The 27,470-nt window shown below is 51.2% G+C and overlaps 3 protein-coding genes across 6 annotated transcripts; all 3 read left to right on the top strand.

Annotated features, from left to right (window-relative positions):
* The first annotated feature begins 1,033 nt into the window (after positions 1-1,033).
* Positions 1,034-27,470, top strand: LOC133361849 (protein Wnt-7b-like). 4 transcript variants are annotated; one of them, XM_061580840.1, is made up of 5 exons: positions 1,034-1,099; positions 22,499-22,657; positions 22,906-23,114; positions 25,088-25,347; positions 26,455-27,470. In XM_061580840.1, exons 2-5 carry the CDS (start codon positions 22,521-22,523, stop codon positions 26,938-26,940), a joined length of 1,092 nt encoding a protein of 363 aa, XP_061436824.1. In that variant the 5' UTR covers positions 1,034-1,099; positions 22,499-22,520; the 3' UTR covers positions 26,941-27,470. The 4 variants fall into 4 exon arrangements, with proteins under 4 accessions (XP_061436824.1, XP_061436823.1, XP_061436825.1 ...); XM_061580839.1 differs by lacking the exon at positions 1,034-1,099 and adding an exon at positions 10,205-10,271 and having other exon boundaries at positions 22,433-22,657; XM_061580841.1 differs by lacking the exon at positions 1,034-1,099 and adding an exon at positions 10,211-10,271.
* Positions 2,207-4,587, top strand: LOC133361850 (zinc finger protein OZF-like). The gene has a single exon (XM_061580843.1). The coding sequence runs from the start codon at positions 2,224-2,226 to the stop codon at positions 3,793-3,795; it is 1,572 nt and encodes a 523-aa protein (XP_061436827.1). The 5' UTR covers positions 2,207-2,223; the 3' UTR covers positions 3,796-4,587.
* LOC133361848 (zinc finger protein 664-like) lies at positions 5,796-8,712 on the top strand. Its single transcript, XM_061580838.1, has 3 exons — positions 5,796-5,858; positions 7,091-7,447; positions 8,704-8,712. Exons 2-3 carry the CDS (start codon positions 7,106-7,108, stop codon positions 8,710-8,712), a joined length of 351 nt encoding a protein of 116 aa, XP_061436822.1. The 5' UTR covers positions 5,796-5,858; positions 7,091-7,105.

The following is a 27,470-nucleotide window of genomic DNA, read 5'->3' as shown; positions in this document are numbered from 1 at the left end:
CGACTTTAACATCAGAGAGGTCAGTGTACTTTGTAGCGTGCTCACGCTACCAGGTGCGCTGATGTCTCCGTAGCATCGCGAGGGTCCCAGTGTCGTTGTTAGCGTGCAAGCTGTGTGTGTCATCTTCTTGGTTCTTTCGGTAAAGTCACGTAGAATGGAAATAATAAAATAATAACAATAAAACATAATAAATAATTATTTTGTTATGTTTTATTTTGATTATTTTATTTTTTCCATTCGACGTAATAAAAATAAAACATAATTTATTTTAGTATGTATAACAAAATAATTATTTAATCATGTTTTCTTTTGATTATTTTATTATTTCCATTCTACTTAATATAAAATAAAACATAATAAAATCATTATTTTAGTATGCGCTACTCGCCCAGTGCGTGAAGGTGTCACGCTCTGGGCTCCTACACGGTGACGTTCAGCCACATCCATGATGAGTTCCAGATTTGAAGCTTTCGTGACTGCAATGATTCATACTCTTAGGCTTTTTCGGTAAAGTCACTCATTAAAGCATAAAACCCACGACGTTTCGATCTCAATACATTAACATAATGTATTAATGACGTCAGTTAGAGTAGCCACTCGTTGTGGGAGGGGAATGTCTTGTACCCCGGGAGTGACGTCATGTCACCTGCTGCCGCGTGACGTCATAATCTGCAGCTTCGCGCGTGCAGTGAAATCCGAGGTGAGAAATTCTCATCGCTGTTGTGGTTGTTGTGGTTGTTGTGGTTGTTGTTGTGGTTGTTGTGGTTGTTGTTGTTTACCAAGCTAGAGCCTCGCTCTCTCTCTCGTAGGGATGTCACTAGAGCAGCAGCAGCAGCTTGTGAATCGATGTCCAAGTTGGAACTTTACAACGCGGGGCCTAGACACGCGGGGCCTTGCCTCCTGCCCTCGCCTGGTCGCGTTTGCTTTAATTCCCTCCCTTAAGTTTAATTTGTCTTCACGCGGCTCGCTACTTTGTCACTTTGGTTTACTGTAGATATTAACGCGGTTTTTTTTTCGTTTTTTTACCAGCCCAAGCCCGCCTGAGCTGCTGTACCGCTCTTGTTTACAGAAGCTACCTGCCCACAACAACAACAACAAGGTGGGTTTTGTCAACGCGTGTCTCGGTGTTTTGACTTAAAATTTTAGCAACTGCAGCAATTCATATTCTTGGTTCTTTCTGTAAAGTCACGGAGATAGAAAATGAAATAACAGAAAAAATATTAAATTAAATAAAAAATTGCAAATAAAGCAAAAAAACCCACGACGTTTTGACCGCAACACAAGTGGTCTTTGTTTATTTCCATTATCTGTTATTTGTATTTGCTATCTACGTGACTTTAGAACCAAGACTACGTGTGTCAATGTCTGTCAAACACGCTGAGCGCGTGCTGATGTTGACTCTAAATGTGGAGGGGACAACCCCTGCTGCTGTTGACCATGGCAGTGTGTGTGCCAGAGTCAAGTCTGTTCACTCTGTTGAACACGCACGTTATATCAAAACAATATTACATCTTCTGGGTTCTTTCGGTAAAGTCACGTAGAAGGGAAATAATAAAATAATAAAAATAAAACATAATAAAACAATTCTCACGACGTTTCCCTTCTACGTGACTTTACCGACAGAACCAAGAAGATCTATTAACTCTGTTGAACACGGAGGTTATATCACAACAATTGTTTGTTTTTGGTTTCCTCTGGAACTCTTTATAAGAATGGAAAAGTCAAGAAGTTGACACAGCACACACGTGCAGCAGCTGAAGTCAGATCTGCTCATCTCAGCATTCAGGACATCTAAGCCTGGCTGGCTTCACACCGCTAAGTTGCGATTGAACATTAATTTATGCATTTCTGCATAACACAAATAGGATTGTTTTCAACACCCTTTGCAATGTCAGCCGAATTTAGCTCTTATAAATATCTATTTTGTAACCAGACAGCCAAAATTGTGTGCTCGGAATTTTGGGTTAACATTCATTAAGAAGATACGAGGGCTTCCAGGCATATTTATGACCATTCACCCTCTCATTGTGTGCCATAACAGCCCGTGTGATGAATTTGGGAAACTTTTTCACTATATCATGAATATCTATGAATAAGTATAGACGTGTAAGTCACGTGTTACTATGTAAATATGCATTCCTCTGTGTCTCGATACTGATGTGTAGATGGTGTGGATATTCTTTTTCTGTCTGCAGCTGTCGCTTCCTCTGCAGAATTGGTCTGATGGAGCAAAGGCACTCGGCGCAGCTCGGTGCGACAAGGCATCAATGCGACCGGTGTGCATACAGCACGGATCGTCCTGCAAATTTGACACGGCACCAGAGAACTCACACAGGAGAGAAACCCTTCAAGTGCAGTGTGTGTGGGAAGGCGTTTGCACAGTCATCTACTCTTGTAACACACCAGAGAACACACACGGGAAAGAAACCCTTCAAGTGCAGTGTGTGTGGGAAGACGTTTGCAAAGTCATCTACTCTTGTAACACACCAGAGAACACACACGGGAGAGAAACCCTTCAAGTGCAGTGTGTGTGGGAAGGCGTTTGCACAGTCATCTACTCTTGTAGCACACCAGAGAACACACACGGGAAAGAAACCCTTCAAGTGCAGTGTGTGTGGGAAGACGTTTGCAAAGTCATCTACTCTTGTAGCACACCAGAGAACACACACGGGAGAGAAATCCTTCAAGTGCAGTGTGTGTGGGAAGGCGTTTTCACTTTCATCTACTCTTGTAAAACACCAGAGAACACACACGGGAGAGAAACCCTTCAAGTGCAGTGTGTGTGGGAAGGCGTTTACACTTTCATCTACTCTTGTAGCACACCAGAGAACACACACGGGAAAGAAACCCTTCAAGTGCAGTGTGTGTGGGAAGACGTTTGCAAAGTCATCTACTCTTGTAGCACACCAGAGAACACACACGGGAGAGAAACCCTACAAGTGCAGTGTGTGTGGGAAGGCGTTTGCACTTTCATCTACTCTTGTAAAACACCAGAGAACACACACGGGAGAGAAACCCTTCAAGTGCAGTGTGTGTGGGAAGACGTTTGCAAAGTCATCTACTCTTGTAACACACCAGAGAACACACACGGGAGAGAAACCCTTCAAGTGCAGTGTGTGTGGGAAGGCGTTTTCAGATTCATCTACTCTTGTAAAACACAAGAGAACACACACGGGAGAGAAACCCTTCAAGTGCAGTGTGTGTGGGAAGGCGTTTTCAAATTCATCTACTCTTGTAAAACACAAGAGAACTCACACGGGAGTGAACCCCGTCAAGTGCAGTGTGTGTGGGAAGGCGTTTGCACAGTCATCTGCTCTTGTAGAACACCAGAGAACACACACGGGAGAGAAACCCTTCAAGTGCAGTGTGTGTGGGATAGCGTTTGCACAGTCAGCACATCTTCATGTACACCAGAGAACACACAAGCATCAGAAGATCCACCAGGAGTGGAGTCTGAAATCAGCTTGTGAAAGTCAAAGTTCTGCAATGAGCCCATCCCTCATCAAACAAGAACCGGACGACAATCCCAGCTTGGACACTTTGAAAGGTATCGAGGTGAAATGTGAAGAGGTGAAGGTGAAATGTGAAGAAGTGATGGTGAAGAGCAAAGAAGTGAAGGTAAAATGTGAAGATGAAGATTCAACTCCAAAATGTGACCTTCACATCGATGGAGGCAACGTGAAGCAGGAGGAGAATTCTGACTGTGAGGCAGAGCGAGGCAACTCCCAGCAGTTTGTGGAAGTGGAGGTGTGGGTGGCCTCCGAGACAATACAAAGTCAAATGGAGACCCGGTAAATGTGTAAGCCAGAGACGATGTCGCTCCAATAGATGCACCTTTGTCACAGGCCTTTAATGACAAGAATGTGAAGTTGAACACTCAGTTCCTAGGTTCAACCTGCAGGGTAAGGGTGGCCAGTCTTTGTGGACCTGTGTGTTGGGTTGATCTCTGACCAGCAGAGAGCCAATAAGCTCCCAAGCATTCACGATGTTATAATTGCTTTTACATGGTGCTTAATCCGCTCAGCAACTCTGAGTTTTGTATCGTACCTCGTCTCAAACATTCTAAGAGCACCCCAAGTGGCAGCTGCCCCTGTGTGGCACACGGTGGTGGCCCTGCACCGGCCTGCGTGTGGACAAGAGCCTGTCAGTAGGGGGCGATGGTTGATGTGTAATCTCAGTTGTGGAGTTTGTCGGTAATGTTTAGAATTTGCTACATTTTTGACCCAGACGCCAACTTGCAAAGGCCTACTCGTTTTGAATTGTACAATTGTGTGTTTCACATCCACTGTTCAGTAGAGGGTGCATTCTTTAAATAGCTCCTTGTTAATAAGATGTTATCTAAACTAAATTATTCAATTTTGGAAGAACGTAATCAACCAGGTAGGGTGTTGACTTGTGTTGGCTGACTCTTGTGTTGTGTTGCATTATATTTCTAAGTTCACTGTTTGTTTTCTAATTCACTTGTTGTACCTGACGATGGTTGCTTGTGTTCCAATCGAAACGTCGTATTCTATAAAATTTCGTTCTACGTGACTTTACTGAAAGAACCAGAGAATAAGATGTTATCTGATGCAGTATATTTCACTGCAGTTATTCAATTTTGTGCATATGCCTGTCAATAATTTAGAATGAATACTTGTCTGATTGTGTGCGTACATGTAACACACTGTATGTACACAATGCACACACAGTGTACACACACAGTGTACACACACTGTACACACAGTGTACACACACACAGTGTACACACACACACAGTGTACACACACAGTGTACACACACGCACAGTGCACACACAGTGTACACACACGCACAGTGTACACACACGCAGTGTACACACACCCACAGTGTACACACACACACTGTGTACACACACAGTATACACACACACACAGTGTACACACACACACAGTGTACACACACAGTCTACACACACAGTGTACACACACACACAGTGTACACACACACACACAGTGTACACACACCCAAGGGGTCTCTGTTCAAGAGATGGAGCAATGGAAAATGGATCTAAATCAACTTAAACTCCAACCCCGCTCTGTGACGTCACCACTCAGCATTACGTCATCCGCGTGAAACGCCAGGGGAGGTGTACCTCGCTAGTGACGTCATGTCACCAAGGATGTCACCCCCCTCCCCCCCGTCCACCGCGCTCTTGAACGTGACGTCACCTCCGCCTCGGTCACTGCAGAGATCGTTCCAGTTGCCAATCCTTATTTGGGCAAAGCCACGCCCAGTGACTGGCGGCTCATTAACATAAAGAGTTCGTTAAAGACGTCACGAGTTTATTGCGACGGTCTCATTAACATAATTTATTCATATTCGCATTTAGTTACAGAGCCGCTCGTTGTGGGAGGGGCGTGTCTCGTACCCAGGAAGTGACGTCATGTCACCTACTACCGCGTGACGTCACGAGGTAACAGGAAGCTGTCGCTCCGCGCGTGCAGTGAAATCCGAGGTGAGAAATTCTCATCGTCGTGGTGGTTGTTGTGGTTGTTGTTGTTGTTGTGGTTGTTGTTGTTTACCAAGGTAGAGCCTCGCTCTCTCTCTCGTAGGGATGTCACTAGAGCAGCAGCAGCTTGTGAATCGATGTCCAAGTTGGAACTTTACAACGCGGGGCCTAGACACGCGGGGCCTTGCCTCCTGCCCTCGCCTGGTCGCGTTTGCTTTAATTCCCTCCCTTAAGTTTAATTTGTCTTCACGCGGCTCGCTACTTTGTCACTTTGGTTTATTGTAGATATTAACGCAGTTTTTTTGTTTGTTTTTTTACCAGTCCAAGCCCGCTTGAGCTGCTGTACCGCTCTTGTTTACAGAAGCTACCTGCCCACAACAACAACAAGGTATGGGGGGTTTGTGAACGCGTGTGTCAATGTTTTGACTTAAAACTTTAGTAACTGCAGCAATTCATATTCTTGGTTCTTTCGGTGAAGTCACGGACATAGGAAATTTAGTAAAAATAACAGATAATAAAATTACTAAAAGTAAACAATTGTAAATAAATAAATAAAACCCCACGACGTTTCGATCGCAACACAAATGGCCTTTATTTGATTTTATTATCTGTTGTTATTGTCTATCTACGTGACTTTACCGAAAGAACCAAGAATACGTGTGGAAATGTGTATCGGTCAAAGACGCTGCACGCGTGCTGATGTTGACTCTAAATGTGGAGGGGAAACCCGGGAGATTCGGAGGAAAATCCACGCGACCACGGAGAGAGAGACACGCAAACCCCAAATATACAGCAGCAGGCGTCAGGGTCGGGATCGAACCCACGACTTCCTGTATACCAGGCGAGGTAGTTAACATCTCACCACGGAGAGAGAGAGACACGCAAACTCCAAATATACAGCAGCAGCAGGCGTCAGGGTCGGGATCGAACCCACGACTTCCTGTATACCAGGCGAGGTAGTTAACATCTCACCACGGAGAGAGAGAGAGAGACACGCAAACTCCAAATATACAGCAGCAGGCGTCAGGGTCGGGATCGAACCCACGACTTCCTGTATACCAGGTGAGGTAGTTAACATCTCACCACGGAGAGAGAGACACGCAAACCCCAAATATACAGCAGCAGGCGTCAGGGTCGGGATCGAACCCACGACTTCCTGTATACCAGGCGAGGTAGTTAACATCTCACCACGGAGAGAGAGACACGCAAACTCCAAATATACAGCAGCAGCAGGCGTCAGGGTCGGGATCGAACCCACGACTTCCTGTACACCAGGCGAGGTAGTTAACATCTCACCACGGAGAGAGAGAGAGAGAGACACGCAAACTCCAAATATACAGCAGCAGGCGTCAGGGTCAGGATCGAACCCACGACTTCCTGTATACCAGGTGAGGTAGTTAACATCTCACCACGGAGATACGAGGGCTTCCAGGCATATTTATGACCATTTGCCCTCTCATTGTGTGCAATAACAGCCTGTGTGATGAATTTGGGAAACTTTTTCACTACATCATGAATATATGAATAAGTATAGACGTGTAAGTCACGTGTGACTGTGTATATGCATTACTCTGTGTCTGACGTGTAGGTGGTGTGGATATAATTTTTTTCTGTCTGCAGCTGTCGCTTGGTCTGATGGAGCAAAGGCGCTCAGCACAGCTCGGTACGGCAAGGCAACAATGCGACCAGCGTGGATACAGCACGGAGCGGACTGGAAATTTGACACAGCACCAGAGAACACACACAGGAGAGAAACCCTTCAAGTGCAGTGTGTGTGGGAAGGCATTTTCATGGCCATCAGTTCTTCAGATCCACCAGAGAACACACACAGGAGAGAAACCCTTCAAGTGCAGTGTGTGTGGGAAGGCGTTTTCACGGTCATTTGCTATTAAAACACACAAGAGAACACACACGGGAGAGAAACCCTTCAAGTGCAGTGTGTGTGGGAAGGCGTTTGCACAATCACCGCATCTTCAAGCACACCAGAGAACCCACACGGGAGAGAAACCCTTCAAGTGCAGTGTGTGTGGGAAGGCATTTTCACTGTCATCTTCTCTTATAAAACACCAGAGAACACACACGGGAGAGAAACCCTTCAAGTGCAGTGTGTGTGGGAAGGCATTTTCACGGTCATCTTCTCTTAAAAAACACCAGAGAACACACACAGGAGAGAAACCCTTCAAGTGCACTGTGTGTGGGAAGGCATTTACACAGTCATCAAATCTTAAAAAACACCAGAGAACACACACAGGAGAGAAACCCTTCAAGTGCAGTGTGTGTGGGAAGGCATTTTCACGGTCATCTTCTCTTATAAAACACCAGAGAACACACACGGGAGAGAAACCCTTTAAGTGCAGTGTGTGTGGGAAGGCGTTTTCACGGTCATTTGCTATTAAAACACACCAGAGAACACACACGGGAGAGAAACCCTTCAAGTGCAGTGTCTGTGGGAAGGCGTTTGCACAGTCATCTGCTCTTGTAAAACACCAGAGAACACACACGGGAGAGAAACCCTTCAGGTGCACTCCGTGCGGGAAGGCGTTTGCACAGTCATCAAATCTTCATGTACATCAGAGAACACACAAGCATCACAAGATCCACCAGGAGTGGAGTCTGAAAGCTTGTGAAAGTCAAAGTGCTGCAATGAGCCCATCCCTCATCAAACAAGAACCAGAAGAAAATCCCAGCTTGGACACTTTTAAAGGTAACGAGGTGAAATATGAAGAGGTGAAGGTGGAATATGAAGAAGTGATGGTGAAGAGTGAAGAAGTGAAGGTAAAATGTGAAGAAGTGATGGTGAAGAGTGAAGAAGTGAAGGTAAAATGTGAAGATGAAGGTTCAACTCCAAAATGGGACCTTCACATCGATGGCAACGTGAAGCAGGAGGAGAATTCTGACTGTGAGGCAGAGCGAGGCAACTCCCAGCAGCAGTTTGTGGAAGTGGAGCTGTGTGTGGACTTCCTCTGAGACAATACAAAGTCAAATGGAGACCCGGGAAATGTGTAAGCCAGTGACGATGCCGCTCCAATAGATGCACCTTTGTCACAGGCCTTTAATGACAAGAATGTGAAGTTGAACACTCAGTTCCTAGGTTCAACCTGCAGGGTAAGGGTGGCCAGTCTTTGTGGACCTGTGTGTTGGGTAGATCTCTAACCAGCAGTGAGAGCCAATAAGCTCCCAAGCATTCACGATGTTATAATTGCTTTCACATGGTGCTTACTTAATCCGCTCAGCAACTCTGAGTTTTGCATCGTATCTTGTCTCAAACACTCGAAACATCCCCAAGTGGCAGCTGCCCCTGTGTGGCACAAGGTGGTGGCCCTGCACCGGCCTGCGTGTGGACAAGAGTCTGTCAGTGGGGGGCGATGGTTGATCTGTCATCTCAGTTGTGGAGTTTGTAGGTAATGTTTAGAATTTGCTACATTTTTGACCCAGACGCCAACATGCAAAGGCCTACTCGTTTTGAATTGCACAATTGTGTGTTTCACATCCACTGTTCAGTAGAGGGTGCATTCTTGAAATAGCTCCTTGTTAATAAGATGTTATCTAAACTAAATTATTCAATTTTGGAAGAACGTAATCCACCAGGTAGGGTGTTGACTTGTGTTGGCTGACTCTGTGTTGTGTTGCATTATATTTCTAAGTTCACTATGTTTGTTTTCTCATTCACTTGTACCTGACGATGGTTGCTTGTGTTCCAATCGAAACGTCGTTTTCTATTAAATTTCGTTCTACATGAGTTTACTGAAAAAACCAGAGAATAAGATGTTATCTGATGCAGTATATTTCACTGCACTAATTCAATTTTGTGCATATGCCTGTCAATAATTTAGAATGAATACTTGTCTGATTGTGTGCGTACATGTAACACACACTGTACGTACACAGAGTGTACACACACACAGTGTACACACACAGTGTACACACACACACTGCGCACACACAATAATGTCCACGTTGTAGTTGCTGAGCTCACACACCCAAGGGGTCTCTGTTCAAGAGATGGAGCAATGAAAATGGATCTAAATCAACTTAAACTCCAACCCCGCTCTGTGACGTCACCACTCAGCATTACGTCATCCGCGTGAAACACCAGGGGAGGTGTACCTCGCTAGTGACGTCATGTCGCCAAGGATGTCACCCCCCGTCCCCCGCGCTCTTGAACGTGACGTCACCTCCGCCTCGGTCACTGCAGACATCGTTCCAGTTGCCAATCCTTATTTGGGCAAAGCCACGACCAGTGACTGGCGGCTCATTAACATAAAGAGTTCGTTAAAGACGTCACCAGTATATTGCGACGGTCTCATTAACATAATTTATTCATACGTACCCAGGAAGTGACGTCATGTCACCTACTACCGCGTGACGTCACGAGGTGACAAGAAGCTGTCGCTCCGCGCGTGCAGTGAAATACGAGGTGAGAAATTCTCATCGTGGTGGTTGTTGTTGTTGTGGTTGTTGTTGTGGTTGTTGTTGTTGTTTACCAAGGTAGAGCCTCGCTCTCTCTCTCGTAGGGATGCCAATAGAGCAGCAGCAGCAGCTTGTGAATCGATGTCCAAGTTGGAACTTTACAACGCGGGGCCTAGACACGCGGGGCCTTGCCTCCTGCCCTCGCCTGGTCGCGTTTGCTTTAATTCCCTCCCTTAAGTTTAATTTGTCTTCACGCGGCTCGCTACTTTGTCACTTTGGTTTATTGTAGATATTAACGCAGTTTTTTTTTCGCTTTTTTACCAGCCCAAGCCCGCTTGAGCTGCTGTACCGCTCTTGTTTACAGAAGCTACCTGCCCACAACAACAACAAGGTGGGTTTTGTCAACGTGTGTCTCGGTGTTTTGACTTAAAACTTTCGTGACTGCAGCAATTCATATTCTTGGTTATTTCGGTAAAGTCACGGAGATTAAAAAGAATAACAGATAATAATGTTAAATAAAATAAAAAAAATGCAAATAAAGAATAAACCCACGACGTTTCGATCGCAACACAAGTGGTGTTTTTTTAATTTAATTTCATGATCTGTTATTTTTATTTCCTATCTACGTGACTTTACCGAAAGAACCAAGACTCCGTGTGTCAATGTCTGTCTGTCAAAGACGCTGAATGTGGAGGGAAAAACCGGGCAGTGTGTGACAGTGTAAAGTATATTAACTCTGATGAACACGGAGGTTGTAACAAAACAATAGTTTATTTTAGTTTTCCTCTGGAACTCTTTATAAGAGTCGAAGCAGGAAGTTAGCACAGCACACACACGTGCAGCAGCTGACGTCAGATCTGTTCATCCCATCATTCAAGGACATCTGAGCCTGGCTTCATACCTCTAAGTTGCCACTGAACAACATTCCTGCTGCTGCGGAGGGAGCTGGTAGGAACGTCGGGTTGCTCGCTCAATGGCCTGCAGGGTCAACGGCGGCGTGGTGTATTCCGCAAATATGCCGACTGTGAGGGCGGGCACAAGCCGGCGTGAGTAGGTGAAACGTTGAGTTTTATAAGGGCACCACGGGGTGACCAGCCCCTCCCCACCCAGCCCCACCCTCCCCACCCAGCCCCTCCCCACCCAGCCCCACCCCTCCCACCCCCCACCCAGCCCCACCCTCCCCACCCAGCCCCTCCCCACCCTCCCCTCCCCACCCAGCCCCTCCCTCCCCACCCAGCCCCTCCCTGCACGACGGACGGACGGACACAATAATCCCCTGTGGGCTGGTGTAACTAGGAGGTTCCTACCAGTGACAATGTTGCCAATTGCTTCGTTTTTATTTGGCGAGTCCTGTTCTCTCCCGTGACGAGGTGGATCCGCACGACGATGTGTGTGAAGTGACTGTCATCGACAACACGATGTGTGTGTGAAGTGACTGTCATCGACTATACGATGTGTGTGTGAAGTGACTGTCATCGACAACACGATGTGTGTGTGAAGTGACTGTCATCGACTATACGATGTGTGTGTAAAGTGACTGTCATCGACAACACGATGTGTGTGTGAAGTGACTGTCATCGACAACACGATGTGTGTGTGAAGTGACTGTCATCGACAACACGACGATGAGGTTTCGACGTGTATCCCACCGGCGAGGGTGGCGAATGGTGTCGTGGCTCTGGGGGCGGAGGGGCGTGAGATGTGGCTCACATTTCCTGAATGACTTGGTCAAGGTGCCACGTGCACTTGCATCTCACAGCGCGATTTGGGCAATTAGAACACACAACGGAATTGATTACACCTGCTTGCTTCATCAATTAAAGCCCATCGAGAATCAATTATTCTAAATGTGTTTGTGTGCATCGATTAGGGGCCGTCATTAAATGACGTCACGCACCTGGCGTGACGTCATTTATGGACGGCCCCTTAACTACTTTTCATAGAGGATTTCACCACGGCCGCAGCCGTGTGTGTGTAGGTGAGTGTCTGTGTGTGTGTAGGTGTGTGTCACTGTGTGTGTGGTTAGTGTCTGTGTGTGTAGGTGAGTGTCTGTGTGTGTGTAGGTGTGTGTCACTGTGTGTGTGGTGAGTGTCTGTGTGTGTAGGTGAGTGTCTGTGTGTGTGTAGGTGAGTGTCTGTATGTGTAGGTGAGTGTCTGTGTGTGTGTAGGTGTGTGTCACTGTGTGTGTAGGTGTGTGTCACTGTGTGTGTAGGTGAGTGTCTGTGTGTGTAGGTGAGTGTCTGTGTGTAGGTGTGAGATGCCCCTGTAGTTGTTACAGACTGTAACAACTACAGGGGCATCTCACTCCTCAGTGTGCCGGGTAAGGTCCTGGCAAGGATTATTCAACATCGCCTTGCTAGGCACGCTGAGGAGGGGCTTGCGGAGCCCCAATGCGGTTTCAGGAAAGGGCGGTCCTGCACAGATGCCATATTTTCTGTCCGTCTGCTACAGCAGAGGTGTAGGGAATTCCAAAAAGACCTACATCTCTGCTTTATTGACCTGGTCAAGGCCTATGATACCATCAGTAGGACTGGACTCTGGGTTATTCTTCGTGCTTTCGGAGTCCCTGACCCTCTGCTCACGATCATTAAGGACCTTCATGATGGTGAGCGGGCCCGGGTAAAACTACGCGGCCGGGAGTCGGAGCCTTTCCCTGTACACCTTGGGGTGCGACAGGGATGTCCTCTGGCTCCCACATTATTTAACATCTATTTTGACCGCGTAGTTCGTGAAGCCTTCAATAGCTGTACCGGGGGAATTTCCGTTTGGTACAGATATAATGGGAGGCTGATCGACGCCCGGGTGCGATCAAGGGATGGCTCCCTATTGGTCAACCACGTTATGTATGCCGATGATTTGGTAATAGCTGCTCATTCAGAAGAGGAGTTGGAGGCGCTGCTGCTGAGACTGGAGCGTGCCACTAAGAGGTGGGGCCTTACCATCAGCCCCACCAAAACCAAGCACCTGCCTGGGTATTTTGTACCATCGGACACTCCACCCCCACAACTCCCAATTGGTGATGGGGCAGTTGTGGAGAGAGTGGAGAGTTTCCCATACCTGGGCAGTGTGCTTATGACCGGCTCCAGTCTATCAGCAGAGGTCTCACTCCGAATCAGTCGAGCGGCAATATCTTTTCATCGGTTGTGTAACGCTGTGTGGAAGCTACCTGGTCTGTCGCTCCGCACGAAGCTTCAGGTCTTCTCGGCCACGGTCATTCCCTCCCTTCTCTACGCTTGCGAGACGTGGACCCCCCTGGTGGAGCATCTTCGCCGGTTGGAAACATTTAGGCTGGCCTGCCTACGATCCATCCTGGGTTTAACCAGGCTGGATTGTGTGAGGAGCTCACAAATCCTTGAAAGATCTGGGCAAGGTCCCATCAGTGAGCTCCTCCGGCAGGCAAGGCTGCGTTGGCTGGGTCATGTAGCCCGCATGCCCAGCCACCGCATGCCTAAACAGCTTTTGTTCGGCCGGATCGAGGGGGCTAGACGGGCGCGGCACGGGCTGGAGAAGAGATGGAGTGATGTGGTACAGGAGGACGTGGAGCTGAGTGGACTTGCCGATGACTGGTACCAGCGGTGTCAAGATCGGCCTCAGTGGAGGAGGCTCGTGAAGGACGCTACTGGGCAGTTGGAGGCAGTCGCCCTCCAACAACAACGGAGGGCGGAGGAGCGACGCTCACAACAACGAGCGGAGCGCCGGGTGGCTAAAGCACAGCAAGTTGGCACAGTAGGGGGCACAGGTGGTGCATCAGCCAGTCATCTCGGTCATCTCGGTCAGTCGACCAGTGGCACCTGGGTCTGCCCCGTGACCTCCTGCCAGCGGGCTTTCGACACTTCACGTGGCCTCAAGGTGCACTTGGCCTGGCACAAGCATCGTGGTGACGTCACCGCCACTTAGTGGCGAATGGCGGTTGTTGTTGTCACTGTGTGTGTAGGTGAGTGTCTGTGTGTGTGTAGGTGAGTGTCTGTGTGTGTGTAGGTGTGTGTCACTGTGTGTGTGATGAGTGTCTGTGTGTGTGTGGTGAGTGTCACTGTGTGTGTGTAGGTGAGTGTCTGTGTGTGTGTAGGTGTGTGTCACTGTGTGTGTAGGTGAGTGTCTGTGTGTGTAGGTGAGTGTCTGTGTGTGTGTAGGTGAGTGTCACTGTGTGTGTGTAGGTGAGTGTCTGTGTGTGTAGGTGAGTGTCTGTGTGTGTAGGTGAGTGTCTGTGTGTGTGTAGGTGAGTGTCTGTGTGTGTGTAGGTGTGTGTCACTGTGTGTGTAGGTGAGTGTCTGTGTGTGTAGGTGAGTGTCTGTGTGTGTAGGTGAGTGTCTGTGTGTGTGTAGGTGAGTGTCTGTGTGTGTAAGTGTGTGTCACTGTGTGTGTGGTGAGTGTCTGTGTGTGTGTAGGTGTGTGTCACTGTGTGTGTAGGTGAGTGTCTGTGTGTGTAGGTGAGTGTCTGTGTGTGTAGGTGAGTGTCTGTGTGTGTGTAGGTGAGTGTCTGTGTGTGTAGGTGAGTGTCTGTGTGTGTGTAGGTGAGTGTCTGTGTGTGTGTAGGTGAGTGTCTGTGTGTGTGTAGGTGAGTGTCTGTGTGTGTGTAGGTGAGTGTCTGTGTGTGTGTAGGTGAGTGTCTGTGTGTGTAGGTGAGTGTCTGTGTGTGTCACTGTGTGTGTAGGTGAGTGTCTGTGTGTGTGTAGGTGAGTGTCTGTGTGTGTGTAGGTGTGTGTCACTGTGTGTAGGTGTGTGTCACTGTGTGTGTAGGTGAGTGTCTGTGTGTGTGTAGGTGAGTGTCTGTGTGTGTGTAGGTGTGTGTCACTGTGTGTGTGTAGGTGAGTGTCTGTGTGTGTAGGTGTGTGTCACTGTGTGTGTGTAGGTGAGTGTCTGTGTGTGTGTTGGTGAGTGTCTGTGTGTGTAGGTGAGTGTCTGTGTGTGTAGGTGTGTGTCAATGTGTGTGTGTAGGTGAGTGTCTGTGTGTGTAGGTGTGTGTCACTGTGTGTGTGTAGGTGAGTGTCTGTGTGTGTGTAGGTGAGTGTAGGTGTGTGTCACTGTGTGTGTGTAGGTGAGTGTCTGTGTGTGTAGGTGTGTGTCACTGTGTGTGTGTAGGTGAGTGTCTGTGTGTGTAGGTGAGTGTCTGTGTGTGTGTAGGTGAGTGTCTGTGTGTGTAGGTGTGTGTCACTGTGTGTGTGTAGGTGAGTGTCTGTGTGTGTAGGTGTGTGTCACTGTGTGTGTAGGTGAGTGTCTGTGTGTGTGTAGGTGAGTGTCTGTGTGTGTGTAGGTGTGTGTCTGTGTGTGTAGGTGTGTGTCACTGTGTGTGTAGGTGAGTGTCTGTGTGTGTGTAGGTGAGTGTCTGTGTGTGTGTAGGTGTGTGTCACTGTGTGTGTAGGTGAGTGTCTGTGTGTGTGTAGGTGAGTGTCTGTGTGTGTGTAGGTGAGTGTCTGTGTGTGTAGGTGTGTGTCACTGTGTGTGTAGGTGAGTGTCACTGTGTGTGTGGTGAGTGTCTGTGTGTGTGTAGGTGAGTGTCCCTGTGTGTGTAGGTGAGTGTCACTGTGTGTGGTGAGTGTCTGTGTGTGTGTAGGTGAGTGTCTGTGTGTGTGTAGGTGTGTGTCACTGTGTGTGTGTAGGTGAGTGTCTGTGTGTGTAGGTGTGTGTCACTGTGTGTGTGTAGGTGAGTGTCTGTGTGTGTGTTGGTGAGTGTCTGTGTGTGTAGGTGAGTGTCTGTGTGTGTAGGTGTGTGTCAATGTGTGTGTGTAGGTGAGTGTCTGTGTGTGTAGGTGTGTGTCACTGTGTGTGTGTAGGTGAGTGTCTGTGTGTGTGTAGGTGAGTGTCTGTGTGTGTAGGTGAGTGTCTGTGTGTGTAGGTGTGTGTCACTGTGTGTGTGTAGGTGAGTGTCTGTGTGTGTAGGTGTGTGTCACTGTGTGTGTGTAGGTGAGTGTCTGTGTGTGTAGGTGAGTGTCTGTGTGTGTGTAGGTGAGTGTCTGTGTGTGTAGGTGTGTGTCACTGTGTGTGTGTAGGTGAGTGTCTGTGTGTGTAGGTGTGTGTCACTGTGTGTGTAGGTGAGTGTCTGTGTGTGTGTAGGTGAGTGTCTGTGTGTGTGTAGGTGTGTGTCTGTGTGTGTAGGTGTGTGTCACTGTGTGTGTAGGTGAGTGTCTGTGTGTGTGTAGGTGAGTGTCTGTGTGTGTGTAGGTGTGTGTCACTGTGTGTGTAGGTGAGTGTCTGTGTGTGTGTAGGTGAGTGTCTGTGTGTGTGTAGGTGAGTGTCTGTGTGTGTAGGTGTGTGTCACTGTGTGTGTAGGTGAGTGTCACTGTGTGTGTGGTGAGTGTCTGTGTGTGTGTAGGTGAGTGTCACTGTGTGTGTAGGTGAGTGTCACTGTGTGTGGTGAGTGTCTGTGTGTGTGTAGGTGAGTGTCACTGTGTGTGTGGTGAGTGTCTGTGTGTGTGTAGGTGTGTGTCACTCTGTGTGTAGGTGAGTGTCACTGTGTGTGTGGTGAGTGTCTGTGTGTGTGTAGGTGTGTGTCACTGTGTGTGTGGTGAGTGTCTGTGTGTGTGTAGGTGTGTGTCTGTGTGTGTAGGTGTGTGTCTGTGTGTGTAGGTGTGTGTCTGTGTGTGTGTAGGTGTGTGTCTGTGTGTGTAGGTGAGTGTCTGTGTGTGTAGGTGAGTGTCTGTGTGTGTAGGTGAGTGTCTGTGTGTGTAGGTGAGTGTCTGTGTGTGTAGGTGTGTGTCTGTGTGTGTAGGTGTGTGTCTGTGTGTGTGTAGGTGTGTGTCACTGTGTGTGTGTAGGTGAGTGTCTGTGTGTGTGTAGGTGTGTGTCACTGTGTGTAGGTGTGTGTCACTGTGTGTGTGGTGAGTGTCTGTGTGTGTAGGTGTGTGTCACTGTGTGTGTAGGTGAGTGTCACTGTGTGTGGTGAGTGTCTGTGTGTGTGTAGGTGTGTGTCACTGTGTGTGTGGTGAGTGTCTGTGTGTGTGTAGGTGTGTGTCACTGTGTGTGTGGTGAGTGTCTGTGTGTGTGTAGGTGAGTCTCTGTGTGTGTAGGTGTGTGTCACTGTGTGTGTGGTGAGTGTCTGTGTGTGTAGGTGAGTGTCTGTGTGTGTGTAGGTGAGTGTCTGTGTGTGTGTAGGTGAGTGTCACTGTGTGTGTGGTGAGTGTCTGTGTGTGTGTAGGTGTGTGTCACTGTGTGTGTAGGTGAGTGTCTGTGTGTGTAGGTGAGTGTCTGTGTGTGTAGGTGTGTGTCTGTGTGTGTAGGTGTGTGTCTGTGTGTGTGTAGGTGTGTGTCACTGTGTGTGTGTAGGTGAGTGTCTGTGTGTGTGTAGGTGTGTGTCACTGTGTGTAGTTGTGTGTCACTGTGTGTGTGGTGAGTGTCTGTGTGTGTAGGTGTGTGTCACTGTGTGTGTGTAGGTGTGTGTCACTGTGTGTGTGGTGAGTGTCTGTGTGTGTGTAGGTGTGTGTCACTGTGTGTGTGGTGAGTGTCTGTGTGTGTGTAGGTGAGTGTCTGTGTGTGTGTAGGTGAGTGTCTGTGTGTGTAGGTGAGTGTCTGTGTGTGTGTAGGTGAGTGTCTGTGTGTGTGGTGAGTGTCTGTGTGTGTGTAGGTGAGTGTCACTGTGTGTGTGGTGAGTGTCTGTGTGTGTGTAGGTGAGTGTCTGTGTGTGTAGGTGAGTGTCTGTGTGTAGGTGTGTGTCACTGTGTGTGTAGGTGAGTGTCTGTGTGTGTGTAGGTGTGTGTCACTGTGTGTAGGTGTGTGTCACTGTGTGTGTGGTGAGTGTCTGTGTGTGTGTAGGTGTGTGTCTGTGTGTGTGTAGGTGTGTGTCACTGTGTGTGTAGGTGAGTGTCTGTGTGTGTGTAGGTGAGTGTCTGTGTGTGTGTAGGTGTGTGTCACTGTGTGTGTAGGTGAGTGTCTGTGTGTGTAGGTGAGTGTCTGTGTGTAGGTGTGTGTCACTGTGTGTGTAGGTGAGTGTCTGTGTGTGTGTAGGTGTGTGTCACTGTGTGTAGGTGTGTGTCACTGTGTGTGTGGTGAGTGTCTGTGTGTGTGTAGGTGAGTGTCACTGTGTGTGTGGTGAGTGTCTGTGTGTGTGTAGGTGTGTGTCACTGTGTGTGTGGTGAGTGTCTGTGTGTGTGTAGGTGTGTGTCACTGTGTGTGTGGTGAGTGTCTGTGTGTGTGTAGGTGAGTGTCTGTGTGTGTAGGTGTGTGTCACTGTGTGTGTGGTGAGTGTCTGTGTGTGTGTAGGTGAGTGTCTGTGTGTGTGTAGGTGAGTGTCACTGTGTGTGTGGTGAGTGTCTGTGTGTGTGTAGGTGTGTGTCACTGTGTGTGTAGGTGAGTGTCTGTGTGTGTAGGTGAGTGTCTGTGTGTGTAGGTGTGTGTCTGTGTGTGTGTAGGTGTGTGTCACTGTGTGTGTGTAGGTGAGTGTCTGTGTGTGTGTAGGTGTGTGTCACTGTGTGTAGGTGTGTGTCACTGTGTGTGTGGTGAGTGTCTGTGTGTGTAGGTGTGTGTCACTGTGTGTGTGTAGGTGTGTGTCACTGTGTGTGTGGTGAGTGTCTGTGTGTGTGTAGGTGTGTGTCACTGTGTGTGTGGTGAGTGTCTGTGTGTGTGTAGGTGAGTGTCTGTGTGTGTGTAGGTGAGTGTCTGTGTGTGTAGGTGAGTGTCTGTGTGTGTGTAGGTGAGTGTCTGTGTGTGTGGTGAGTGTCTGTGTGTGTGTAGGTGAGTGTCACTGTGTGTGTGGTGAGTGTCTGTGTGTGTGTAGGTGAGTGTCTGTGTGTGTAGGTGAGTGTCTGTGTGTAGGTGTGTGTCACTGTGTGTGTAGGTGAGTGTCTGTGTGTGTGTAGGTGTGTGTCACTGTGTGTAGGTGTGTGTCACTGTGTGTGTGGTGAGTGTCTGTGTGTGTGTAGGTGTGTGTCTGTGTGTGTGTAGGTGTGTGTCACTGTGTGTGTAGGTGAGTGTCTGTGTGTGTGTAGGTGAGTGTCTGTGTGTGTGTAGGTGTGTGTCACTGTGTGTGTAGGTTGAGTGTCTGTGTGTGTAGGTGAGTGTCTGTGTGTAGGTGAGTGTCTGTGTGTGTGTAGGTGTGTGTCACTGTGTGTAGGTGTGTGTCACTGTGTGTGTGGTGAGTGTCTGTGTGTGTGTAGGTGTGTGTCACTGTGTGTGTAGGTGAGTGTCTGTGTGTGTGTAGGTGAGTGTCTGTGTGTGTGTAGGTGTGTGCCACTGTGTGTGTGGTGAGTGTCTGTGTGTGTGTAGGTGTGTGTCACTGTGTGTGTAGGTGAGTGTCTGTGTGTGTAGGTCAGTGTCTGTGTGTGTGTAGGTGTGTGTCACTGTGTGTGTAGGTGAGTGTCTGTGTGTGTGTAGGTGTGTGCCACTGTGTGTGTGGTGAGTGTCTGTGTGTGTGTAGGTGTGTGTCACTGTGTGTGTAGGTGAGTGTCTGTGTGTGTGTAGGTGTGTGTCACTGTGTGTGTAGGTGAGTGTCTGTGTGTGTGTAGGTGTGTGTCACTGTGTGTGTGGTGAGTGTCTGTGTGTGTGTAGGTGTGTGTCACTGTGTGTGTAGGTGAGTGTCTGTGTGTAGGTGTGTGTCACTGTGTATGTGGTGAGTGTCTCTGTGTGTGTAGGTGTGTGTCACTGTGTGTGTGGTGAGTGTATGCGTGTGTAGGTGTGTGTCACTGTGTGTGTGGTGAGTGTCTGTGTGTGTGTAGGTGTGTGTCACTGTGTGTGTGTGTGTGTAGGTGTGTGTCACTGTGTGTGTGGGAGTGTCTGTGTGTGTAGGTGTGTGTCACTGTGTGTGGTGAGTGTCTGTGTGTGTGTAGGTGTGTGTCACTGTGTGTAGGTGTGTGTCACTGTGTGTGTGGTGAGTGTCTGTGTGTGTGTAGGTGAGTGTCACTGTGTGTGTGGTGAGTGTCTGTGTGTGTGTAGGTGTGTGTCACTGTGTGTGTGGTGAGTGTCTGTGTGTGTGTAGGTGTGTGTCACTGTGTGTGTGGTGAGTGTCTGTGTGTGTGTAGGTGAGTGTCTGTGTGTGTAGGTGTGTGTCACTGTGTGTGTGGTGAGTGTCTGTGTGTGTGTAGGTGAGTGTCTGTGTGTGTGTAGGTGAGTGTCACTGTGTGTGTGGTGAGTGTCTGTGTGTGTGTAGGTGTGTGTCACTGTGTGTGTAGGTGAGTGTCTGTGTGTGTAGGTGAGTGTCTGTGTGTGTAGGTGTGTGTCTGTGTGTGTAGGTGTGTGTCTGTGTGTGTGTAGGTGTGTGTCACTGTGTGTGTGTAGGTGAGTGTCTGTGTGTGTGTAGGTGTGTGTCACTGTGTGTAGGTGTGTGTCACTGTGTGTGTGGTGAGTGTCTGTGTGTGTAGGTGTGTGTCACTGTGTGTGTGTAGGTGTGTGTCACTGTGTGTGTGGTGAGTGTCTGTGTGTGTGTAGGTGTGTGTCACTGTGTGTGTGGTGAGTGTCTGTGTGTGTGTAGGTGAGTGTCTGTGTGTGTGTAGGTGAGTGTCTGTGTGTGTAGGTGAGTGTCTGTGTGTGTGTAGGTGAGTGTCTGTGTGTGTGGTGAGTGTCTGTGTGTGTGTAGGTGAGTGTCACTGTGTGTGTGGTGAGTGTCTGTGTGTGTGTAGGTGAGTGTCTGTGTGTGTAGGTGAGTGTCTGTGTGTAGGTGTGTGTCACTGTGTGTGTAGGTGAGTGTCTGTGTGTGTGTAGGTGTGTGTCACTGTGTGTAGGTGTGTGTCACTGTGTGTGTGGTGAGTGTCTGTGTGTGTGTAGGTGTGTGTCTGTGTGTGTGTAGGTGTGTGTCACTGTGTGTGTAGGTGAGTGTCTGTGTGTGTGTAGGTGAGTGTCTGTGTGTGTGTAGGTGTGTGTCACTGTGTGTGTAGGTGAGTGTCTGTGTGTGTAGGTGAGTGTCTGTGTGTAGGTGTGTGTCACTGTGTGTGTAGGTGAGTGTCTGTGTGTGTGTAGGTGTGTGTCACTGTGTGTAGGTGTGTGTCACTGTGTGTGTGGTGAGTGTCTGTGTGTGTGTAGGTGTGTGTCACTGTGTGTGTAGGTGAGTGTCTGTGTGTGTGTAGGTGAGTGTCTGTGTGTGTGTAGGTGTGTGCCACTGTGTGTGTGGTGAGTGTCTGTGTGTGTGTAGGTGTGTGTCACTGTGTGTGTAGGTGAGTGTCTGTGTGTGTAGGTCAGTGTCTGTGTGTGTGTAGGTGTGTGTCACTGTGTGTGTAGGTGAGTGTCTGTGTGTGTGTAGGTGTGTGCCACTGTGTGTGTGGTGAGTGTCTGTGTGTGTGTAGGTGTGTGTCACTGTGTGTGTAGGTGAGTGTCTGTGTGTGTGTAGGTGTGTGTCACTGTGTGTGTAGGTGAGTGTCTGTGTGTGTGTAGGTGTGTGTCACTGTGTGTGTGGTGAGTGTCTGTGTGTGTGTAGGTGTGTGTCACTGTGTGTGTAGGTGAGTGTCTGTGTGTAGGTGTGTGTCACTGTGTATGTGGTGAGTGTCTCTGTGTGTGTAGGTGTGTGTCACTGTGTGTGTGGTGAGTGTATGCGTGTGTAGGTGTGTGTCACTGTGTGTGTGGTGAGTGTCTGTGTGTGTGTAGGTGTGTGTCACTGTGTGTGTGGTGAGTGTGTGTGTGTAGGTGTGTGTCACTGTGTGTGTGGGAGTGTCTGTGTGTGTAGGTGTGTGTCACTGTGTGTGGTGAGTGTCTGTGTGTGTAGCTGAGTGTCACTGTGTGTGTAGCTGAGTGTCACTGTGTGTGTAGCTGAGTGTCACTGTGTGTGTAGCTGAGTGTCACTGTGTGTGTAGCTGAGTGTCACTGTGTGTGTAGGTGAGTGTCACTGTGTGTGTGTAGCTGTGTGTGTGTAGCTGAATATCACTGTGTGTGTGTAGCTGAGTGTCACTGTGTGTAGCTGAGTGTCACTGTGTGTAGCTGAGTGTCACTGTGTGTAGCTGAGTGTCACTGTGTGTAGCTGAGTGTCACTGTGTGTAGCTGAGTGTCACTGTGTATGTGTAGCTGAGTGTCACTGTGTGTAGCTGAGTGTCACTGTGTGTAGCTGTGTGTGTGTAGCTGAGTGTCACTGTGTGTAGCTGAGTGTCACTGTGTGTAGCTGTGTGTGTGTAGGTGAGTGTCACTGTGTGTGTAGCTGAGTGTCACTGTGTATAGCTGAGTGTCACTGTGTGTAGCCGAGTGTCACTGTGTGTAGCTGTGTGTGTGTAGCTGAGTGTCACTGTGTGTAGCTGAGTGTCACTGTGTGTAGCTGTGTGTGTGTAGCTGAGTGTCACTGTGTATAGCTGAGTGTCACTGTGTGTAGCCGAGTGTCACTGTGTGTAGGTGTGTGTGTGTAGCTGAGTGTCACTGTGTGTAGCTGTGTGTGTGTAGCTGAGTGTCACTGTGTGTAGGTGTGTGTGTGTAGCTGAGTGTCACTGTGTGTAGCTGAGTGTCACTGTGTGTAGCTGAGTGTCACTGTGTGTAGCTGTGTGTGTGTAGCTGAGTGTCACTGTGTATAGCTGAGTGTCACTGTGTGTAGCCGAGTGTCACTGTGTGTAGGTGTGTGTGTGTAGCTGAGTGTCACTGTGTGTAGCTGTGTGTGTGTAGCTGAGTGTCACTGTGTGTAGGTGTGTGTGTGTAGCTGAGTGTCACTGTGTGTAGCTGAGTGTCACTGTGTGTGTAGCTGCTGCTGCGTGTGACGAGGTGGTCTGGCTCGACTCGTCACAGCGGCACTGTGACACTCCGCGAGATGGCGCGCGCCAGCACCTCGGCCACGCGGCAGACGGCGCCATGTGGCGCGCGCGTCCACCGCTGGGCACCGCCGCACCGCCCCCTCCTCCGCATTGCTGCTGCTCTCACGGCGGCCTTCTTCGACTCGCGAGTGGGGTAAGAGAGAGAAGCCGGGCTCGTCGAGAAGCCGGGCTCGTCGCGCGGCGTTGTGACGGGGGGGGGGGGGGGGCTGCGGTGGCGATGTCGGGTCAATGAGTGGCAACGCGTCGCTGTGAAGATCGTCGAGGGAGAAGTCTGCACGCTGCTGCTGCTGCTGCGTTCGCTCGCGCGGGTCACGGTGCCGCCGGGCGGCTCTCCGTCCACGCGCCCGTCCGTGCGTCCGTCTGCCTGCCCGATGGCCGCAGGGCGCTGTCCGCGGACACGATCTGCGGCAAGATTCCGGGACTGACGCCACAGCAGCGGGCGCTGTGCCGGAGCCACCCGGACGCGATGGTCGCGGTCGGCGAGGGCGCGCGCCTGGGAATCGGCGAGTGCCGGCACCAGTTCCGATTCAGCCGCTGGAATTGCTCGGCGCTGGGGGAGGAGACGGTGTTCGGCCAGGAGCTCCCAGGCGGTGAGCGCCCCGACTCGGCGTCAGTTCGGCAGAGGGGCGGACCCGCGGTGTGCGGTCACCCTGTGCGTCTCTCTCTGAATTCTAGAACTCGCAACGCGCCACGTTTCTTATTTATTTAAAAGTTTTTTCATTTCTCAATCATGGGCAGTCCTCTGCCTAGAACAGGAAAAAGAACAGGAGAAATCATGACCACAACCCGAGCCGGTGATCCTGTTGTAACAACCAGTGCCTGCACCACTCTCCCTGACAGCAGGTGCACCGAGTATGAAACACGAGAGACACATCCTGCACACAACCTTTGAGCGAACAAGTTTACCGTCGCCAGGGAAGAAACATGAATCCGCCTACCCTCGCAGCGGAGGCCGTCCTCAAACTCTGTGCCACACGGGGGTGGAGGCCACCGCCATTTCTCATTTGCAGCGTCACTGCCCACCATCTCTGTCTCCACCTACACCACCCTTTCCAACGGCCGACATGCAGGTGCCCTTAATCACTCTCCCGCGCGCCGCCCACAGGGCCGCCTCCTTCACGGCGCTTACGACGGCCCACGCCTGAGCCCAGACCTCCCCCGCCCTCTGTCTGAACATCCCCCAAATTATATTAGGCAATGTGGCCTTTACTGGACAAAAATGAGGCAGCAGAGGCCGACATAACTCCCACACCTCCCGAGCAAATGGGCACTGAGGGTGCGGGCCAATCTTCGGGAACACATGAACCGTCTTTATTCCGGCCTGTCCCAGGCCGCCAGCCAGGATAAATCCCATTGCCTTTTCGTCAGGGCTGGCGATGTTACGTTTTTCTAAAGTAGTCGGTGCACGGCACCCCGTGCACCTGGCACCTCTGTACCAGCCTGCTGCTTAGACGTCTCCGCCAGGACGTCCCTGGGAATCCACGACGCGCGTGTCTGGGCCGGCTCACGCCTCACGACGTGTTCGCTTGCCGCGGTGCACGACCACCCCTGAGGCCAAGCCGCGGGGGTGCCGCGCGGCAACGAAGCCGTCCCTGGCCACCGCAGGAGCCACGCCTGCCTGTGCCGTACGTAACGAGGCTTCCACCTGGAGTCCATTGGAGAAATACAGGTGCAGCGTGTCGCAGACCAGGATCGTGGCGAGGGTGCACGTGATATTCGGGGCGCCCCTCCCACCGTTCTCGACGCTTTTATTATTACACATCGTTTCCCGTTCCACTCGGCCCATCGCGCCCCCCCCCCCCCCCCCTCCCCAGATGAACCTGAAGAACATTCGCTGCAGTCTTTTCGCCATTTGCGCGCCCGGCGAGATCACGTAGGCCCGGTAGATAAGTGCCGGGAGGATTTCCACCCTCGGGACCAACATTCTACCATCCATTGGAAGGCGCCTGTCCGCCCGGCCGGCCGGCCTGCCCCTCACCGCCCTCTCCCTTCCCATCCAATGCTTCGTCGCCGAGTCCTGCCAACAGAAGCTGACCCCTAGGATCTTGATCGCCTCTCCCAGCACCGTTATACCGGTCGACGGCCCTCGAATAGCCTGGGGTCACTGAAGATCAGCATCTCACTCTTCCTCACATTTACGTTAGATCCCGAGGCCAAAAATAATCTATCCGCGAGTCCTAGGGCCTCCCATACCGAGGAGACATCCCCACAGGAAATGACGACATCGTCCATATACATGGCTATTTTTGCTGGCTCCCCTGACCGCCTGGGCAAAGGGCTCCATTCACAATATGAATAACACCGGTGACATAGGGAGACACCCCTGTCGCACACCTGACCCAGTTGGTATCTCCTCAGAGAGGACTCCATTTATCAGCAGGCTGCCCGTGAGCTTATGATGCAGCAGTTGCCTTATCCAGCCGATCAATTGTTTCCCCACCCCCATCACCGCGACCCCGCGTCTCCCCCCCCCCACCTCCCACGCGTCCCTGCTCCACCACCCTGCTGCTCACACCGCCCCCCCCCCCCCCCCCCCCGTGCGTGGGCTCCCCGACACGAGCAGGTAGCCGAGAAGCGGCCTTCGCGCACGCCGTGATGGCGGCGGCCGTGGCGTACGCCATCACGGCGGCGTGCGGCCGGGGCGACCGGAGCTGGTGTGGCTGCGACGGCGCCAAGCAGGGCGGCTTCTACGATGCACAGGGCGGCTGCTCGGCCGACCTCAGCCACAGCCTCGAGTTCTCGCGCCTCTTCGTGGACGCGCGCGAGGTCCAGCGGAGCGCGTGCACGCTCATGAACCTGCACAACAACGCCGCCGGGCGCAAGGTGTCAGCGATTTCCCCACACCAAGCACTCCTCCAGATCCAATCCAACGCAGGCGCTGAAAACAAAATCACCCCTCCCCACTCTCTCCCTCCCCCCTTCCCACCCCCCATTATCCTACCTCTTCTCCTCGTCATTTTTCCGGCACAATGCTTATTTTTAGCTAAGGAAAGCTGTCTCGAGTGTGGACCAATTAACTTCAAGGACAGTGCATATCATTATCATCATCAGAGTTGTTTCTTTTTGTTTGCATTTTGACTGCTTGTGTTGTGGTTCTTGTGGTTCTTGCAAACATGTCAGTTTTTGTACCAGTTGAAAGGGTAAAAACCTATCACTATATTTTGCCACTGGTAAAGGAGGTGTCTCATAGTGTAAATGGGGTTGTTGCTGGGCTCTGGTCCAATCACACGGCCGGGGTATTGCGGGGGCGGAGCCTGGTCTGCGGGGCGTGTGGGAGGGGCCACCGGTCACCTCGGCAGCTCCAATGGGAGGCGAGGTGAATGGGGGCGGAGCCAGCGGGGCAGTATGGGAAGGCCGGATCTGACGATCCGGAAGGGGAGGAGTCAGGATCACGTGGGGGGAATGGATATAAGTGGGAGCCCGGAAGAGATCGGGGCAGTCGGGGAAGTTGAGAGGCTGAGCCACGCTGGGTGGTGAGAGATCCGCGCCATCGGCCACGTGGCCGAAGGTCCTCAGCACGCCGTCGGCCAGCGGGGTGCGGAGTGCGGGAGTAGAGGAGCTAACGGAGGAGCGTGCGTGGCACGCGAGAGGAGACGACGCTGGTCCGTGGAGGAGACCAGCGGGGTGCGGAGAAGAACCTAAATAGAAGACAAGCGGAGACCAGCAGTGGCTGATGGAGTCTTTTATTACATGTTTGTGTGTTGCCATAAAGGCTCATATATTGGAAAACTCCAGCACAATTGCCGCTGGTGTAATAAATTATTAAAGTCAAAGTCTGTCTCTGTCTCTCTGTGTCTCTCTGTGTCTCTCTCTGTCTCTCTCTGTCTCTCTCTGTCTTTTTGTCTCCCCCCCCCCCCCCCACTTGTCCCCACCTACCTCCCCGATGCTCTCCTGCCCTCTCGTCTCTCTCTCCCCACCACGCGCCGCCAGGTGCTGGAGGAGAAGATGAAGACGGTGTGCAAGTGCCACGGAGTGTTGGGCTCGTGCACCACCAGGACGTGCTGGGCCACGCTGCCCCAGTTCCGCGAGGTGGGCTCCGCACTCAAGCGCAAGTACGACGAGGCGGTCCACGTGGAGCCGGTGCACGCCGGCCGCTACCGCCACCGCTACCCCGCCTTCCTCCAGGCGAGGCGCTCGCGCGGCCACCGCAAGCCGCTCCACACGGAGCTCGTGTTCACCGAGAGCTCGCCTAGCTACTGCGAGGAGGACCGGCTGACGGGCAGCGTGGGCACGCGCGGCCGCCCGTGCAACCGCACGTCGCCGCACGCCGACGGCTGCGAGCTGCTGTGCTGCGGCCGCGGCTACGACACGCGCCAGTACACGCGCTCGTGGCATTGCAAGTGCGAGTTCCGCTGGTGCTGCTACGTGCGCTGCAGCACGTGCAGCGAGGGGGCGGAGGAGTACACGTGCAAGTGACGGCGGCGGCGGCTCGCTGGGAAGCTGGGGCCCCGACTCCTCCGCCGGCTCGATCGCTCGCCCCGTCGACTGTCGGCCATGGCCCCCACGGGCCTCGCCCCTGGCAACAACAATCATGGCCGGACAAAAGTGTCAGCGGATGTCGCTGCCTGATGGCGCGGCTGTCGTTCCGCACCTCGCAGTTGCCCTCAACTTCCCTCCCTCACCCCACCCCACTCACCACCCCACCCACCGCCACCCTGCGTGATTGCCGACGGGGTGGGGGGGGGGGGCGCCAGGCGGATCCCTGCAAGAGATCTGCAATCGGCTCCCGAGCCTGGGACAAAGTAGCCACCGAGATCTCAGCATGATGGGAGAGAGAGGAGGAGTCGGTGACTCGTCCACATTGCTCACCATGCCCTGCCCCTCCCCCCCACCACCACCTCTGCCCCTCCAACCACATGCTGCTTCTCCCACTCAGATTTGCTGACCACGAGGACCCACAAGTTCTGTATGTCGCCGGCACCGAGTGCAGCATCTCCCAGTGAATC

Source organism: Lethenteron reissneri, unplaced genomic scaffold, assembly GCF_015708825.2.
Source record: "Lethenteron reissneri isolate LAM-NWPU_2019-01 unplaced genomic scaffold, ASM1570882v1 scaffold_1259, whole genome shotgun sequence".
Classification (NCBI taxonomy): Eukaryota; Metazoa; Chordata; class Hyperoartia; order Petromyzontiformes; family Petromyzontidae; genus Lethenteron; species Lethenteron reissneri.
The sequence above is the reverse complement of the archived record's forward strand: the minus strand, read 5'-3'. Positions and strand labels throughout refer to the sequence as shown.

Coding starts and splice junctions, on each gene's coding strand:
- LOC133361850 (XM_061580843.1), top strand. CDS start 2,224: ATGGAGCAAAGGCACTCGGCGCAGCTCGGTGCGACAAGGCATCAATGC.
- LOC133361848 (XM_061580838.1), top strand. CDS start 7,106: ATGGAGCAAAGGCGCTCAGCACAGCTCGGTACGGCAAGGCAACAATGC.
- LOC133361849 (XM_061580840.1), top strand. CDS start 22,521: ATGGCGCGCGCCAGCACCTCGGCCACGCGGCAGACGGCGCCATGTGGC. Junction 22,658..22,905: donor TTCTTCGACTCGCGAGTGGG/GTAAGAGAGAGA, acceptor CGATGGCCGCAG/GGCGCTGTCCGCGGACACGA. Junction 25,348..26,454: donor ACAACGCCGCCGGGCGCAAG/GTGTCAGCGATT, acceptor ACGCGCCGCCAG/GTGCTGGAGGAGAAGATGAA.